Consider the following 19794-nt stretch of genomic DNA (forward strand, 5'->3'; position numbering starts at 1 on the left):
AGCCTACTGATCTTTATCACAATCATTAGGCAGTAAATAAACAACCATAGGATAAAAGAAAAAAATGTTTGCAGTTACGTGCTTTTGCAGGCGAGGTAGCAGAGTTTTAGCTTTTGGTTATCATTTAGAGAAGCGTCATGGCTGATATAACATTCGTCCCATGTAGAGTTGTTTCCTATCTTTTTACAAAGTGATCCCTCACATACCTGTAATATATAGGAATCATCTTGGACGGAAGCATAGAATAATGTTTGCGCAATTTTAATTCTAATATCTTTTTGAAAACAATTAGACTATCAACGTATGCCTAATGTTTCAAATCAGACACTGCATGGTTTCAAGCTTACCCCTTGGATACAGACTTGGGAATAACCATTGCAATACGTCATATCCGGTTTTATCGTGATGCCTGGGCATGTTGCATTTACACCAGTATTTTAGTCAAAGAAAAAATATAACTAAACAAATAATCCAAAAGTGTTAGAAATTGCATTGTATAATTAAGCCTCAAAAGTCTATTGATAATTATGACTTGTTGTGTATCTAAATCTTGCCGCCAAGGCAAACTGTTAAAAAGCAAACTGATGTCGCGTTGTAGATCGCAAAATGGAACTATAAAGATTTATTTCTTGAACAGTACTGCTTGTTCAATCCTTTAAAGAAAATCGGAATCATTTAAAAGAGACGTTAATTAACTCATTACTAAAAAAATGATTACCTAATCTGCAATAGTATTACAAAATAGTATATTACAATCAAACGAAGTTTACCATATCTACAGACATTGAGGCTCTAATATCTGGCACCGTCTCATTAAACAAATGTTATTTATTTTTATATAATAACAAAACAAAAGGATATTCACAGATCTCCTCCTCACTGCATTCTGTGGCGGGGCGGCACACGGAACTGTTGGTGGCGGGTTTGAATGTACACGATTCACTGCAACATGGTCCCTGGGTGGGGCTAACATAAACGTGTATTTAATATATGTGTATTATACGATAATAGAAGACTGTGTAAGGATCTTGAATAAATGCATACAATGCTACCTTTAATACAATCGCAACTTTACGGGCCTTTCCGGCAGGCTCGGAAAAACACCTCGAATGTATTACCTAGGCGTCCATGACAACCCCCCTTTTTATAAAACTTGATATAAATACAACACATTTTACGATCTTTTGAGATGTAAGATAGACTTCATTAAAGTTAATGATGTACCCTAAAATTTAACACAGAAGCGACTTATAAGGCTGTCTAGCCGATACTTATTTTAATGGGAAGCGACTCCATTTTGTATAAAATTCTAACATCCGGTAATGTTAATACATTCGGGGTGTTTTTCCGAGCCTGCCGGAATGGTCCGAAAAGTTGCGATTGACCTTAAATAAACAACAGGCCCATGGGGCCACCTCGCTCACCTGACCAACAATGACTTTATATGGGCGTTAAAAGGATATTGTACCATATGGCCCCTCGGTAGAATAACAAAAAAATAAATATTGTAAAGTATTCGAATTTTACACTTATTTTTTGCATACACTTTATCTTTGACATTGTACCTTTATGGAATACCATTTAAATTACAATAAATTAAAAAATGATCCTATGCAATATATTAAACTAAACATTTGGTAGTGGTTCACTGTTAACTCACCATTCCCATTTCCCCCCTCCTAACCCCCCCACACACACAATTTATAAAGCGATCAAAATATTTGAGAGCATATAGGTACATTTTCTTTCTCAATTACTTACTAGTTATTGTATTTCTTTTTTAAAAAGATCATTATTGTAGTTATTGTATTTTATTTAAAAATTCCTACAGATGTGGAAAATAAAACTGTGCCTCAATGAGCTCAATTCCTTAAATTATTCAAAAATTTTATTGGTCTTCCCCATTATAAACGGCTGTTCTTTACCCGGTGTAAACTCCTGTGACTTTTTAAGCTTACTCACTTGACTGCTAAACGCATTCCAATGAAAAATGTTGCCACATGACATGTCAAATAGCTTATTATAGTCAATATATTGACAGGCATATCACTCTATTTTACTAAGGCCCACCCAATTTGTTCATTTTATTCAAAACCAAACAAATGGCTATCAACCAGGATGATTTTCGCTGCAATATTTTCTTAGGAATAGCGGTAATACCTTTATGCCTTTATCCCCGAAACTAAATGTGTCTGAACTATGGAAACTGTTTTAACAGTGTCGTTATTTACTCGTGTCTGAAAAACTATCGAAATTGGTGTAGAATTCACATAATTCGTCGTATAAAGACGGGAACCAAGAAAAAGTTACAGCATATCATCTATTATTTTTTGTTTACAGATATTTAACGTTTAACGAGACTTTTCTAATTTGTGTACAAACACTGAATTAAGAGCAAAACCTTGTACCTCGCATATAATGCAAAGCTAAACCCTCAAATATGGCTGCCTCAAACAAAGAACCTCGTCTATGGAATACCGAACCCGAAGTTATAAAATGATTGAAACATGCACTTTCTTTATTATTATTTTCGTAAAAACTCAGTTTTGAAACAGAATTAGCCCATAATTTTTGCAATTTATATTTTCCACTCCATGAGGATTATTTATGCTGAATAACGTTGAATATGACTAAGTAGTTCTCGAGAACAATATTTTTAAAAATGCACCCACTTTTTTTCTGTTTAGAGGTTTTTTCCGCTTTAAATAAAGATCGGTCTTTTATTTCTGCAATTTATCTTTGCCTTCTCATAAGCATGCTTTGTGAAGAAATTTGGTTGAAATTGGACAAGCGGTTTTAGAGAAGTTCAAAATGTAAAAAGTTTACAGACCAACGGACGGACAGACAGACAGACAGACGCACAGACGGACGACGCGGACAAAATGTGATCAGAATAGTTCACTTGAGCTTTCAGCTCAGGTGAGCTAATAATAATGATCTTTTTTTGAATAACTGCATGAAAACAAATCTAAACAAAAGATATACTGTTCTTACCTACACTGTACTTTGTGTCCTGTCCCATTGACCTTCAATGTACACCTGAGTTTATCGTCGTTGGGGTTCAGGTTGTCCCTTGGGTGACAGCATTGATCTGTACAGTCGTCTCTGTACCCACAGTCACACTCTTCCCCCTTCTCTTTTATACCGTTACCACAGAACGCAGCGTCCGAAGCTGCAATAAAAATATTACATCTATTTAAATCAAAAAAGTAGAATTTGTCATATAAACACTAGATTAGTTAAATAGTATACAACATAAAGCAAGGCCCAGCTTTACAATAGAAGTGTGTATCTATTACTGCAACTACAACAGGTGTTTGTTATCATTTCTAGATTTTAGGATTCCATTATCAATTAATGCTGGGTCCGGTGCCAAATATATATATATATATATTCTTGGTCTAAATATTCAAATACAAGACGTCATATATTTTCCGATTTAGATTTCATGTTTGTTCATCAAATCTGTTTCAGCACATACCTGTAAAACAGTTCACTTTTCCATTTATCTGATTCACTACAGAGTTTAAAACCCGCGTGATGTTGTCCCTACTGCATTCCGAGAAAAGCTCGTTGTTACGGAGGTTGCCCTTGGTAGCACTTGGATACATGATGTAATTTCCGGCGTCCCCACCAGGAGCGCAGATAGAACCGCTGTCGTGCTGAGAAAAAAACCTTATACTGAAGTATTTTGCAAAATGACGGGATGACACCTTAATCAAGATACTGGATTTCAGAAATCAACTACAAACATTCCTTTGTTAAAACGGTTACTTATATGCCAGAATATGTGGAAAATCAAGAAAGAAATGTGTTAACCTACTTGTAATTTGAATAAAAAGACGCCAGGATGAAGTTGCTCAAAACACTGGTTACTGGTTACTGAGTGCCTTTAAGTCCTGGTTAACTTAACCAATAGTTTAAGTCGACAAGTGTTTTGGCAACTGGTCCAGACTAAATATCCATGTCTTAAAAGCGTTTTGATTAGCACAAATTGATTTTATTCACAGGGCGAAAAACAATCTTTAAGCAAGTCCTTAAAGGTGGCTTAAAGGTGACTAAAAGGTGGCTTAAAGGATATACAATCTTTAAGCCACCTTTAAGTCACCTTTAAGCTGAGCTTATAGGTCCTTAATGTCCAAACTTCTTTAAGTCACCTTTAAGCCATCTTTAAGTCACCTTTAAGCATCTTTAAGTTGTCTTTAAACCATCTTTAAGTTCCCTTTAAGTCAGGTTTGATCAAACTGAACAATAAAAACATATATTAAATGCAAAAGCTCTTTTATAGGGATGGGAGGGGGTCATCCGAGTGATAATGTAATTTCCAAGGAAGGGGGGGGGGGTGTTCCAGGCGGTTTTAATTGTCGCTCCATTTAACACGGATCGCTATCATCAACACCGCGTCGATGGACTCAAATTGCCGTTATAAAATTCTTTATAAATTTTTTTTTTGGTTTCAAAATTATTGTAGGGGTGAGCGCAGTCTCTGTATCTTAATCTGTACATGAAACTAATTAAAGTATGTTTGTTTCCTATTATTTATTAATCTGTGAAATCTCTCTCTCTCTCTCTCTCTCTCTCTCTCTCTCTCTCTCTCTCTCTCTCTCTCTCAGTTCATCCGGTTATTAAACAAAATAAAGATAATGAACCAAAAATGCATGATTTATTTTGATAATCGGTTTAAGGTTTGTATTTTTTTTCAATTTTCATTATTTCTAGGTCTAGGTTTTGTTATATCGGGCAGGATATTACTGCTATGTTTGTCTAGACATAGTTTTGTTCGTTTGTGTATATCTAATTAGAGTCTATTGTTTGTCCAATTTAAGAAAACCCCTGGAACTAACACAGAATATACAAGATGTACACAACAGTTGTGTCGTGTGCCCAGGTGCACGTTTGTGTATATCTAATTAGAGTTTATTGTTTGTCCAACTTAAGAAAACCCCTGGAACTAACACAGAATATACAAGATATACACAGCAGGTGTGTCGTGTGCCCAGGTGCACGTCAGGGTTTCTAAAGGCGTTGAATCTTAGTGTGTACGAGTATACGATAAGTCTAGTGAATAAAAGTTAATTTACATTTGTAATTCATTTTCAAAGTATTATTTCCTAGCTCTGGGTTTAAAAAATGTTACGTATTCAAATTAACGAAATCTTCAATACTATTTAAGAAAATCTATTCCCATTAAATTACAGAAATATATAACTAAATTACGACTATCGTCACATCGCCTGGCTATTGAAACTGGTAGATATAATAACACAAATAGAGAAAATAGATTTTGTCCACATTGCAAATCTAGTGTTGAAGATGAAATCCATTTTTTATTTGTTTGTCCTCTATACAGAACATTGCGCAGATTATACATGAAAGAATATTATTATAAAAAACTTTGTATGTTTAAATCAACTTTTTAATACTGACAATGTTAAAGATCTCTGTAATCTTGGCAAATTCATCTCAAAAAGTATGTTATTAAGGGACAACTGTATTACATAATTGTAGTCTTTTGTTTTCTCAACCTGTATATGTAACAGTAAATGTTATTATCTGTACGTGCACAAGTTCTCCTGTAAATACACTACCACCTCATGTTATACATATGTCATACTGATAAGCTGTAAAGCTTAAAGAAATAAAGAATTGAATTGAATTGTGTATATCTAATTAAAGTCTATTGTTTGTCCAACTTAAGAAAACCCCTGGATCTAACACAGAATATACAAGATATACACAACAGGTGTCAGGGTTTCGAAAGACGTTGAATCTTAGTATGTACGAGTATACGATAAGTCTAGTGAATAAAAGTTAATTTACGTTTGTAATTCATTTTCACAGTATTATTTCCTAGCTCTGGGTTTCAAAAATGTTACGTCTGCAAATTAACGATACATGTATATAAGAGTAAAATCTTGAGGCTAATTAATTAATGTACCGGTGATCATAAATAGGGGTTAATTTTTTAAATATATGTATAAGGGTAAATAAGTCACATACCCAGCCTGGTACATCATACAGTTGTACGTACAAGTATATGTATACATCATTTGCAATTGACACATGCAGTAAATACGTCACCGGTAATTGGTAATATTGTTTGTTATAGAATTGATAGTTTAAAAATCATGTATACAATTAATATTTAAACATACTAGAACGGCGCCGCGAACATGAAAACCGGGAAATTGCGGGAAATTGAACAAATACCTTAATAGTTTCAATGCATTTAATAAAAGAAATTAATGATTTCATTTTTATAGCTATAAATTAGATGAGTGTATATCTACTCGGTTTAAATTTATTAACTAAAAAACCTACTAGTGAGCCGAACGGTTTCCATTTAGGTATAATATATTTTTGTTCACTGAAAACCAAGTTCCTTATTTCATTCTAAATACATGCATGCATGTAATTTATAAAATAGATATAATTGATTGTTGCAAACTGAATGGTTTGTCAATGGTTTGTCAAAATCTTTTCAAGTAAACACATTCAATACATTGATTCAATATCCACTGATATATAGGATATAAAAACACCTGTACATATGTAAGTTACCATGGAGCAGAGGAAGTGTGGTAATGCTAGCAAACAAAAGGTACCGTGTTCGATTCTCGCCGTGGGCGGGTTTTTTTTTTCATTTAATTTTCTAGAACAAAAACCGTTTTTAATACCTTTCCTTTCATAAAGTTAATACATTTTGTTGGTAAATTAAGCACAATATTGAATTAATTTTTTTAATGGCTTAAAGGTGGCTTAAAGGTAGCTTAAAGGTAACTTAAAGGTGGCTTAAAGAAGTTTGGACATTAAGGACCTATAAGTTGTCCTTAAAGGTGGCTTAAATGTGGCTTAAAGATAGTCTTTAAGCTGCCGTTAAGCCATCTTTACGCTTTCTTTAAGCCACCTTTAAGCAACACATATAGCTTAAAGGTGGCTTAAAGATCGTCTTTAAGCTACCTTTAAACACGTTTAAGCTATCTTTTAGGAGAACTTAAAGATGGTCATTTATCCTGTGATTTATTTAATAAAAAGTAGTAAAATAAGAAAGACTTAAAATAAGTCAGACTTACCGGTGATCCAAAGTTGTGTCCCACCTCGTGAGCAAAGGTGAGGTGTGATACCCGCGGTGGGACACGGCGGGCGTAGTTAATGAGTGTGACGATGCCGGTGTTAAGACTCTTCTGTACAGTGCGGCCCTGTTCTCTTATCGTCTTATACCGCTCACATACCCCGCCCGCGGCTCCTGCAATACAGAAAGTCACCACAATTACTACACAATGTGTACAAACAAGGCTTATACCGCTCACATACCCCGCCCGCGGCTCCTGCAATACAGAAAGTCACCACAATTACTATACAATTTGTAAAAACAAGGCTTATACCGCTCACACACCCTGCCCGCGGCTCCTGCAATTCAGAAAATCACCACAATTACAACACAATGTGTACAAATAAGGCTTATACCGCTCACACACCCTGCCCGCGGCTCCTGCAATACAGAAAGTAACCACAATTACAACACAATGTGTATAAACAAGGCTTGTACCGCTCACACACCCCGCCCGCGGCTCCTACAATACAGAAAGTCACCACAATTACTACACAATGTATACAAACAAGGCTTAAACCGCTCACACACTACGCCAGCGGCTCCTACAATACAGAAAGTCACCACAATAACTATACAATGTGTACAAGCAAGGCCTTGACCGCTCACTCTCCCCGCCCGCGGCTCCTACAATACAGAAAGTCACCACAATTACAACACAATATGTACAAACAAGGCTTATACCGCTCACACACCCTGCCCGCGGCTCCTGCAATACAGAAAGTAACCACAATTACTACACAATGTGTATAAACATTTCTTGTACCGCTCACATACCCCGCTCGCGGCTCCTGCAATACAGAAGTCACCACAATAACTATGTGTACGAACAAGTCTTGTACCATACAACGTGTACAAACAAGTCTTGTACCAATTGATATCTAATTGTTTTAAACTTTAATCTACAAATAAATTTACACAAGTTTTAACGTTATCCGGACACCAATACAAAAATTAGACCATCATAAGCATTGCAACCTGTGTTTTAAGGCCAAACGTTACACACCTCAAAAGTTATACGACAGAAAGATCAGGTTTAAGCAATGAACTAGTTCAATTTATTACGAATTTTTGCAAAGAAGTTCATAAGATATTTAAGAACGCTTCTAGACATAAATTTAATTTGACATAAGAATATACATCAAATGAACAAGTTAGTTTTATCTTATTTTTTACAAGTCATGTCTTAACACACTATAGAATGTTCTAAGTTCGGTTTTGGGTTTGGTCAAAATATAAGCTAAGGTAGATTATAACAGTTACCACAATAATTATACAATGTGTGCAAACAAGTCTTGTACCGCCACACACTAAGCCCGCGGCCCCTGCAATACAGACAGACATTGGTGTCTATAACTGTTTTTACAACCCTAAAATCAAAGTACTGAAGTACTGAGGGGAGTTGATTTTATCGATTATCAATTATTTTAAAAGCAACTTATCTTGCATGGCAAATTAGTTTCTAGTCTGTATTTGAATTACACTCTTCTTTATTATATGAATTTTTAGACTTTTCCGACAAAAATTTCGAGAAACCCCATATGAATGATGTTGTGTAATATTTAAAGATAGATTTCAAACTATGTACTAGTAATCGAAACAATATTAATTCTAAACATCGTATGGATCCAAGCACTATTGATATCGAACGCTCGGCTGTCTCCGTTAATCGCCGACAAGCAAGAGAGCCTCTCTGTTTGTCGGAAATTTACGGAGACAGCCGAGCGTCTGGTTGAACGAGACTTTATTACACTCTGGCGTAGGAACACATGAGACTACAAAATGTCTAAAATGTGCGTATTATATAAAATCTGACTATTTTCAAAGTGTCTATAGATAAGTTTCCTTGAAAAATAATGCTTCAGCATACGTTTAATCGGATTTTTCTATTATTTTCAAGAACTAAGTCTTGTCAGCGGCGATGATTTGTGCTTAGGTCCAAACAGTGTTTCACATTCGGTTTGCCAGAGTAACTGCATAGGAGAGTTGATTAAAATCAACTCCCAAAAATCAGTTACCAGAACCGTACAAAGCCGTAGGTATTTTGTAACATTACAACAAAAATATGTCGCCTTTACCCTGATTTGTAAACGAATCTCTGGCATCCTAATAGAAATTTATATAATTCAATACTTAATTGTTTTAAACTTCAATGTACAAATGAATATAAAGAAGGTGTAATGTTATCCGGAGAATATTTCCCTATTAGTTTGCTATTCAACTTGTGTTCCTAAGGATACACGTTACACTGCCCTGATTCGACAAAAATCAGGATTCAGTAATGAACTAGTTTACTTAAATAAGAACATTTTGCAAAGAAGGCCATATGAAATTATGAATTACCAGAGGGTGATCCCACCCAGGCTAGTCCAAGGGTGCCGCCCGAGAAGTCCCGATATGTGAACACGAAGGCCAGACAGAACTCATCGTGATTCTCCAAAGAGTTCAGGTTCAGGAAATTACTGACGTCAATGTTCGGGTTACAGAAGCTGAGTGCACTAGTGCGGAGATAAGTGTTACAGTTCAGTGATTCGTCCGTCATTATCTGAAACGATAATAAGTGCACGAGTACGGCGAGTGTTACAATTCAGTCACTCGCCGTCATTATCTGGAAGACGTAAAAGTGCAAGCATTTGGAGTTATATGTAATATTGCATAGGAGTATGCCCTGTACAGTAGTCCATTAGTTGATGAGTTCGCAGTGTTACACTGTAGGACAAAATGTTTCAAATCTTTTTTGCATCATTGATCACTTCGTAAGTATTGAACTTTGCACAACATGTTTGTATTATATTAGTAGCCAGTCATCGAATCCGTAACAAATATTATCACATGATTAATTAAATCTTAGCTCTCTGATTGGTTGGTATCAAACATTATAGAAAAAAATCAATTTCAACATTTTTTTCACATGATCTATGAGGTAACCCTATCATTTGTTTATTTTGTCTACAATAGAGTAAAATAGATCAGGAATTTTCAACTGCTACTATTAGTTATGGTAATCATTCTTGTACAATGACATGTGGAGATAAGAACAGTGTTCAAATTCAAAAGTCCAAAGAAAAACTACAAAACAGTAGCAGAGCGAACACGGACCTCTTAAAAAAATAGGGGTAGGATCAGGTGCCATTGAGGAGTGAGCATTCACTGCTGACCGGTCACATCCTACGTGTGCTTTTTGTCGTAATCGAAAACAATAAAAGTCGACGAGTCTCATCACTTGGTCAATACTTGGAGACGGTCGGATGGCAGTGGCTACTTTTGACAAAAGTTTATATCTATTAAATCTATATAAGAGCAAGTGCACTGTTTTAAGGTTTAGACACACAAACAAATCATAATGTCAAGGCTAACATTTATAATTGTTTCTTATTGCATAATCGTTTATAGATTTATTACAAATGAAATGTGGTTTTAACAACAGTGTTCAGGTGATGAAGGTATATTAAAAGGTATGTAATAAACAATACAATATTGTATGATAATTTACTATATTGTGTCAAACTACATATCATGTAATACATTTATTGGGGGTATAAATGAATGTATGTTAATAATAAGCTTCAATTATATGGATGACATGTGGTGATAACGAACAGTGTACACAGTCAAAAGTCCAACTGAAAATTACTATTCTGGAGCATATCAAACATAGACCTCTACAATAATTAGAGGTAGGACCAGGTGCCATTGAGGAGTAAGCATCCTCTGCTGACTGGTCACACCCGGCGTGTGCTTTTTGTCGTAATCATTAACAATAAAAGTTGATGTTTCGCTATGACTTTTACTTAAAGAACGTGAGGTGTCTACAAATTTTCCACTGAATCATAGAATTAAATTTTTATTGCTGTTTTTTGTCATTACAACGATTAAGGCCCCCTCCAGGTACAATACTTTACTCGGTCTCCGGGCTCTGTGAAGGTTATAATCCTTGGGTACCTATATCATTGCATTGACCATAAAATATAAAACGACATTAAATATGTGTTTCATGCTCTTTCTTTTGCCTTTCATGCCTACAAATCAGTAATTTGTAAGTTATAGTACTAAAGGCATTGCAAGATATTTTAGTAAAACCAAATGACAAACACATATTATACGAATCAGCATCTCACGTTGAGACGTTTGATTTTCGTTATATCCCTACACATTGTCGTCCTTACTTACGGTTGTTCGCAGAATTCTAAAATTAATTCCTTCAAAACATGGCGTTTGAAGTGTTGTGACAGGGAAAAAAGTTTCGAATTTTGTGTTCTTGTATATCTGGTTAATGGCGAACACGTGGGTCGAAAACAGGGCCATAATCTCATTGTTGGCGGCCGCTACAGTCTAAAAATAGATTGAAAATCACGAGAATCGATTATGTAATTCTACTAAAAATACATATTTGTTGCACTAATAAATAATGATGAAAAAAATGGAAATGTTACAAAATCTATCCTGTACTTGCGCCAATTTCTAGATATGCTTTTAATTATAATAATAACTCCTTATTTTCCTGCCATTGTATATGTCTCTGCCCTCGAAACATACAATGAATATCATTTGAATCGGGAGAAATAGTCAGGACGCATGCGTACCCCCAGTCTGTTCCAAGTCTCGTTGAACAGGACCGGGTCCGCCCTCAAGTAAAGGTTACAGGTGCGCGCTGGTTTGGAATAACAACTGACAGGTGCTCTCTTGTGTCTGTTAAACTCTGTATTTGAATCCCGACTGTAAATATTGTCCATTGTGACGTCATCATAGGCGTCGATCTGTGATAAAATAGGTCATTTAACATCGTTAATTTATTTTACCCAATTAATTAAGCATATTAAATTTTCTGCATGAAGTTTTGTAAAACAAAAAAACTGATTTTTTTTGTTGGTAATAGGAAAATAATAGTGTACGAACGCCGTCGTTTGAGGCGGGTTGAGCTGATGCTGTCATCCACTCTTTGTATTTATCCAATCCACAGCTCCCATGATGTCCCACAGTGTCCCTTTTGTGTCTAGACAAAACAAAGACATAAACGTGTACATTATATATAAGGAAACTATCAAAAGGAAAGCTGCAAAGGACCCACTTATGCATCATAATCAAAAGGAACTAAAAAAAATCGTCCTACCGGTATTAAACTCAAAACAATATAATTTATATTAATGTTTACCTGTAAGTGTCAACATGTTTGTGTTTACCTGTAAGAGTCAACAAGTTTGTGTTTACCTGTAAGGGTCAACTTGCTTGTGTTTACCTGTAAGGGTCAACATGTTTGTGTTTATTTGTAAGAGTCAACATGTTTGTCTTTACCTGTAAGGGTCAACATGTTAGTGTTTTATTGTTAGGATCAACATGTTAGTGTTAATCTGTAAGATTCAACATGTTTGTCTTTACCTGTAAGGGTCAACTTGTTTGTGTTTACGTGTAAGGGATAACATGTCTGTTTTTACCTGTAAGGGTCAACATGCTTTTGTTTACCTGTAAAGGTCAACTTGTTTGTGTTTACCTGTAAGGGTCAACATGTCTGTGTTTACTTGTAAGAGTCAACATGTTTGTGTTTACCTCAAAGGGTCAACATGTCTGTGTTTACCTGTAAGGGTCAACATGTTTGTGTGTACTTGAAAAGGTCAACATGTCTGTGTTTACCTGTAAGGGTCAACATGTTTGTGTTTGCCTCAAAAGGTAAACATGTCAGTGTTTGCCTGTAAGGGTCAACATGTTTGTGTTTACTTTAAAGGGACAATATAATTTTGTTTAACTGTAAGAGTCAACATGTCTGTGTTTACCTGTAAGGGTCAAATTGTTTGTGTTTACCTGTAAGATTCAACATTATTGTGTTACCAGTGAGGGTCAAAATGTCAGTGTTTACCTGAAAAGGTCAACTTGTTTGTCTTTAAGTGTAAGGTTCAACATTTCTGTTTTTACCGGTAAGGGTACACATGCTTGTGTTTACCTGTAAAAGTCAACATGGTTGTGTTCACCGTTAAGGGTCAACATGCTTGTGTTTACCTGTAAGGGTCAACATGTTTGTGTTTACTTTAAAGGGACAATATAATTTTGTTTAACTGTAAGAGTCAACATGTCTGTGTTTACCTGTAAGGGTCAAATTGTTTGTGTTTACCTGTAAGATTCAACATTATTGTGTTACCAGTGAGGGTCAAAATGTCAGTGTTTACCTGAAAAGGTCAACTTGTTTGTCTTTAAGTGTAAGGTTCAACATTTCTGTTTTTACCGGTAAGGGTACACATGCTTGTGTTTACCTGTAAAAGTCAACATGGTTGTGTTCACCGTTAAGGGTCAACATGCTTGTGTTTACCTGTAAGGGTCAACATGTTTGTGTTTACCTGTAAGGGTCTATATGCTTGGGTTAACTTGTAAGGGTAATCAAGTCTGCGTGAACCAGTAAGTGTCAACCTGCTTGTGTTCACTTGTAAGGGTCAACATATCTGTTAACCTGTAAGTGTCAAGATGCTTGTATTTACCTGTAAGGGTCAACATGTTAGTGTTTACTTGTAAGGGTCAACATGTCAATGTTTACCTGTAAGGGTCAACATGTCAGTGTTTACCTATAAGGGTCAACATGTCAGTGTTTACCTGTAAGGGTAAACATGTCTGTTTTCACCTGTTAGGGTTTTCATGCTTGTGTTCACCTGTAAGGGTCAAAATGTCAGTGTTCACCTGAAAGGGTCAACATGTCTGTGTTTACCTGTAAGGGTCAACATGTAAGTGTTTACCTGTAGGGGTCAACATGTTAGTGTTTACCTGTAGGGGTCAACATGTCAGTGTTTACCTGTAAGGGTCAACATGCTTGTTTTTACCTGTAAGGGTCAACATGTCAGTGTTTACCTGTAAGTGTCAACATTCTTGTGTTTAGCTGTAAAGGTCAACATGTCAGTGTTTCCCTGTAAGGGTCTTCATGCGTGTATTCACCTGTAAGAGTCAACATGCTTGTATTTGCCGTTGAGGGTCAACGTGTCAGTGTTTACCTGTAAGGATCAACTTGTCAGTGTTTACCTGTAAGGGTCAACATAATTGTGTTTTCCTGCAAGGGTCAACTTGTTTGTGTTAATCTGTAAGGGTCAAAATGTTTGTGGTTACCTGTAAGGTTCTGCATAATTGTGTTTACCTGTAAGAGTCAACATGTAAGTGTTTACCAATAAAGGTCAACATGTTTGTGTTTACGTGTTAGGGTCAACTTGTTTGTGTTTTTCTGTAAGGGTCAAAATGTTTGTGGTTACCTGTAAGTTTCAGCATAGTTGTGTTTACCTGTAAGGGTCTACATGCTTGCGTTCACTTGTCAGGGTCAACATGTCTGTGTTAACCCGTAAGTGTCAACATTCTTGTGTTTACTTGTAGCGGTCAACATGTCTGTTTTTACCTGTAAGGGTCAACATAATAGTGTTACCTGTAAGGGTCAGCTTGTTTGTTTTTACCTGTAAGGGTAAACATGTTTGTGTTTACCGGTAAAGGTCAACATGTTTGTGTTTACCTGTAAGGGTCAATATGTCAGTGTTTACCTGTAGAGGTCAACATGTCAGTGTTTACCTGTAAGGGTCAATATAATAGTGTTTACCTGTAAAGGTCGACATGTTTATGTTTACATATAAGTTTCAATATAATTGTGTTTACCTGTTTGGGACAACATGTAAGTGTTTACCTCTAAGGGTCAACTTGTTTGTGTTTACCTGTAAGGGTCAACATGTTTGTGTTTACCTGTAAGTTTCAATATAATTGTGTTAACCTGTATGGGACAACATGTAAGTGTCTACCTCTAAGGGTCAACTTTTTTGTGTTTACCTGTAAGGGTCAACATGTTTGTGTTTACCTGTAAGTTTTAATATAATTGTTTTTACCTGTAAGCGTCAACATGTCAGTGTTTACCTGTAATGGTCAACATAACTGTGTTTACCTGTAAGGAACAACATGTTTGTGTTTACCTGTAAGGGTCAAAATAATTGTCTTTACCTGTAAGATTCAACATGTTAGTGTTTTCCTGTAAGGGTCACTATGCTTGTGTTTACCTGTAAGTGTCAACATGTTTGTGTTTACCTGTAGGAGTCAACATGTTTGTGTTTACCTGTAAGGGTCAACATGTTAGTTTTTTATTGTAAGGATCAACATGCTTGTGTTTACCTGTAAGATTCAACATGTTTGTGTTTACCTGTAAGGGTCAACTTGTTTGTGTTTACCTGTAAGGGTCAACATGTCTGTGTTTACCTGTAAAGGTCAACATGTCTGTGTTTACCTGTAAGGGTCAACATGATTGTGTTTACCTGTAAGTTTTAATATAATTGTGTTTACCTGTATGGGACAACATGTAAGTGTCTACCTCTAAGGGTCAACTTGTTTGTGTTTACCTGTAAGGGTCAACATGTTTGTGTTTACCTGTAAGTTTCAATATAATTGTTTTTATCTGTAAGCGTCAACATGTCAGTATTTACCTGTAAGGGTCAACATAACTGTGTTTACCTGTAAGGATCAACATGTTTGTGTTTACCTGTAAGGGTCAAAATAATTGTCTTAACCTGTAAGATTCAACATGTTAGTGTTTTCCTGTAAGGGTCACTATGCTTGTGTTTACCTGTAAGAGTCAACATGTTCGTGTTTACCTGTAAGGGTCAACATGTTAGTTTTTTATTGAAAGGATCAACATGTTTGTGTTTACCTGTAAGATTCAACATGTTTGTGTTTACCTGTAAGGGTCAACTTGCTTGTGTTTACGTGTAAGGGTCAACATGTCTGTGTTTACCTGTAAGGGTCAACATGTTTGTGTTTACCTGTAGGGGTCAAGGTTCATGTCATCCTCTCGATAGATGACGGAGTGAGCGTGCGTGGGAGGGTTGTGACCCCGGAAGTAGCGGCTGGCCGGCTCAATGAAGTAGATCTCGTCCTGGGAGACAACCATCACCCCATGGAACAGTCCGCCTAGGACCGCCCCATGAACGCTGCCCTCGGGGACCCCTAGTCACGTGATACAAAAAGAAAATCAAACATTGACGCTCTCGACGGTTTTCCACATTACAACCTTTTTTTATCCCCAGATTTTAGATGCATTTTATTTAAATTGTTATTTGTTTCAATGATGGTAGGAGTAAAAGATAAGTTTTACACTAAAATATGTTTATTAGTTATGAACAGAGTTTTTAAAGTCCGAGAACTCACCGCGAATTTTGCCATCATATATAAAAGATGTGTCCACGTGACTCTCCTTGCCATCTGACTGGCGGGATTTGTGATCATGCGCGAACACGCTGTCCGACGGGTAGAGGTCCAAGTGAAATTTTCTGAAAAGAAATAAGTGTAAATTACGTAAATGTATCAAATGATATTGAAATGCCAAACTACATTACAAAAATATACGCTAAAGATAGCATGCAGAAAGCATTACCTCCCTAGAGCTGAGAATTTTAGTTGGATGGATTTATCTGCGGATCTTTTTGCCCTGAGGTGCTGGTTATTGAAATCTGTGACGTCATAATGTAGATCTTCGTAATGTCTGATATAGTCGTTAAGAATTTTTTTATCTGTAAAAAATATTCTAAAAATGAATGCAAAAAAAATTATAGATCTATGATAAAATAGTCTATCAACTTAATGCGCTATATCGACTAATTAAAAATAAAAGATGAAAACTGTAAAATCATTAGGAAAAAAATTGATCTTTTCTTCACTAACCACCCCATCTATCTAATTAAAATTAGACCTTTTATCTCGCTCTCTGTTATATGGTTGCGTGCAATAACCATGCAACAGAAAATGAGATGAAATATATATTTTAATTAGTGAGTGTAGTCAGAGGCACCATAAGGGTTGTTTACATTGATGTTTATTTAGTTCATAATGGGTGGCAGTGATAAAAAGTCAAAAAAGCGTAAAAAGAAAAACAGTGAAGACACTACAGATAATGAACAATTTGATAAGTCAGCGAGTGATCCGTTACCAATTAGTGAAGTTATAGGGCAAGCCGAAAGAGTACTATATGGGGACAGCGACATCGTGAAAACATCTACCCCAGTAAGTACCCCAACAGCTGATCAAGTCTTCATGGAATCAAATGTTGAAAAACAAATTAAAGACACAAATAGAAAACTAGACACAGTGATTAGAAAATTAGCTAAGCTTGATACAATAGAGCAAAAGCTATTTTCCATTGACTCAAGGCTTTCTAATGCTAAAAGGTTGGCAAACTCTCACGAAAGTTAAAAAGAAATAGAAACTAAATTTAAAGAGATGGATAATAGATTACAGAGGTCACACAGAAAACGTTTGAACTAGAAAAAAGTGTTGGATTTGTATCAAATAAAGTGCACGATTTTGAAATGAATATCAAAGAAATGAAAATGAGCATGCATAAAGAGTTGTTAGACGAGATGAAGAGAAACATCAAATCTTTGCAAAAAGAAAAAAGAAGACATTAGGCAACTAAAAGATTCAATTGTTGATCTCCAATGTCGCTCCATGAAATACAGTCTAGTGTTTACGGGGCTGAGTGGCGAAACAAAGGAAGAGGACACAGAGGGCAAGCTACGGGACTTTATATATTTTGAACTAGGAATTGACTGGAAAGTGGAGTTCTGTAACGCGCATCGGATCGGTCGATTTCAGCAGAACAGGAGCAGATCTATTGTAGCGAAATTCCTTTATGAAAAAGATAGCTGCAGGTCTGTAGCTCCCGGTCTGAAAAAATTTTGAATGGATCCCAGGTCGTCCATCCGAATTTGTTCAGACCGGGAGCTACAGACCAGCAGCTATGAAAAAGACAGATTAAGTGTCCTTGAAAGAGCCTATCAATTAAAAGGTAGTGGATTCGGTATAAATGAACAATTCCCGCACGCTTTTGAGGAAAGACGGAAATAGCTTTATCCTAAAAAAAGAATATGTTAGACATGAAAATATCACTTGCAGACCAATTTTGTAGTACTGTTGTCTGGATACGTTTTAAACAAAGGAGCAAAACAGGATAAACCCATTTTTGTAGCCGCATGTTATATATCCCCAGAAAAAATTGTTTTCTTATAAAAAAGAGAAAGTTGATATTTTTGATTGTTAAGAAGAATCTTACTATAGTTTTCATCGTAAAGGTCATATATAAATGGTAGGGGATTTTAATGCCTGGTGTGGAACTTAGATGATTTTATTTCTGATGAAAAAATAGGGAAATCAGTAGAAAACATTTTACAGTCATTTGTAGATTATGACAATAATGCCAATGTATACTGCACACATAATGCAAAGGAATTGACAATTTTGGTAAAAAGTTGATTAATTTTGTAGAATTACAGGATTGAAAATTGTTAACGGCAGAAATGAAAATGACTATAATGGTAATGTTACTTTTTAAAACACTTATGGAACTAGCACAATAGATTATTTACTTACAGATGTGTACAATTTTGACAATATTGCTAATTTCTCAACAGATATTTTCAATTGTTTCTCCGATCATGCACCTCTTTGTTTTGGTATTAAAATCAACTTTGTTGATCGGAGTTCAAAAGCCGTGTGTTGCACAGACACTTTACTAGGGGACGGTGGTATAAATCAAAGTACTTCAGTTAGATGGAAAGAAGGTGCTGATTTGGAAGCTACGTGCTCAATAAGAGAACATTATGATTTATTTTTATCATATGTACAAAACTAGTTATATACACAGAAAGATATGATAATTGTGTAGCGCGTTTTAGTAAGACACTCTGTAAAGTAATGAAACCTTATAGTATTATCACTGGTGGACTGGCAAATGGAGGTATAGATACAAAGCGTTGTATTGATATACCCTGGTTTAATGATATTTGTAAATCTTAATACCAGGACTATAGAGATGCATTGCATAATTTCAATGTTTGAAAGTCGGACGAAAATAGAATTGTACTTTGTGAAAAGAAAAAGGTTTATAAAAAAAAACAGTCCAGAAGTTTAAGCATAACTACGAGCGATATTAGGGAAACAAAATGGAATATCTACAAGAAAATGTAATCCCAGGCAGTTTTTTTGTTTATTTAAGAATAATAAAAAAATCAGTTGTGATGTTTGTGCTCATCATAGTACTGTGAAATAATCTGCTATTTTAGATTTTATATATGATAGAAATTGTGATGTCTTTAAACAAAAAGTTGTTAACGATATAAGCAATGCGTCAAAACGTATATTTTATAAACATGTTGTTAATTACTTTTGTTTACAAGTTTATCTAAAGAAATCAATTCATGTAAAATATCGTAAATTAATTACACGATTACGGTTGTCTTCTCATTGAAACAGGGAGGTATGATAATTTAACACGTGATTGTCGAAAATGTGACTTTTGTAACTCAAATGATATTGAAGGTGAATTTCTCTTTTTACTTATTTGTCCATCACTTCATAGTTTTATTGAAAAGTATATTAAAAATAACTACTCCCGAAAACCAGGTATGTATAGAGTTATACAGTTACTATCTTCCTCAAATACTAAAGAACTGTGTAATTTAGGTAAATATTTATATTATGCCAACAAGCATCGAACTATTAATGTGAATAATCAAAATTGATTGTGTACACTTTGTATATTGCTATCCTATTCGAAATGTATGTTTACATGTATAACCTATGAGATATTTGTCTCTCGGAATAAAAACCTTTAACTTGAACAGGAGAAATTTTTAAATGGATTATATGCACTGATTGCGGTATGATATATAATGTAAATTTGTTCAAAACTA

The 19794-nt window shown here is 35.4% G+C and overlaps 1 protein-coding gene across 2 annotated transcripts in view; it reads right to left on the reverse strand.

Annotated features, from left to right (window-relative positions):
- Positions 1 to 19794, reverse strand: part of LOC128171357 (disintegrin and metalloproteinase domain-containing protein 10-like) — a 28392-nt gene that overhangs the window by 4719 nt on the left and 3879 nt on the right. For both annotated transcript variants that reach the window (XM_052837131.1, XM_052837132.1), the window contains exons 2-14: positions 16482 to 16617; positions 16256 to 16377; positions 15871 to 16054; positions 12008 to 12104; positions 11695 to 11868; positions 11282 to 11443; positions 9455 to 9656; positions 7074 to 7246; positions 3482 to 3662; positions 2995 to 3172; positions 862 to 966; positions 348 to 432; positions 83 to 206 (exon numbers count right to left, since the gene is read on the reverse strand). In XM_052837131.1, coding sequence (XP_052693091.1) covers positions 83 to 206; positions 348 to 432; positions 862 to 966; positions 2995 to 3172; positions 3482 to 3662; positions 7074 to 7246; positions 9455 to 9656; positions 11282 to 11443; positions 11695 to 11868; positions 12008 to 12104; positions 15871 to 16054; positions 16256 to 16377; positions 16482 to 16617 — 1923 coding nt within the window. The remainder of the gene's footprint in view (positions 1 to 82; positions 207 to 347; positions 433 to 861; positions 967 to 2994; positions 3173 to 3481; positions 3663 to 7073; positions 7247 to 9454; positions 9657 to 11281; positions 11444 to 11694; positions 11869 to 12007; positions 12105 to 15870; positions 16055 to 16255; positions 16378 to 16481; positions 16618 to 19794) is intronic.

Source organism: Crassostrea angulata, chromosome 2, assembly GCF_025612915.1.
Source record: "Crassostrea angulata isolate pt1a10 chromosome 2, ASM2561291v2, whole genome shotgun sequence".
Classification (NCBI taxonomy): domain Eukaryota; kingdom Metazoa; phylum Mollusca; class Bivalvia; order Ostreida; family Ostreidae; genus Magallana; species Magallana angulata.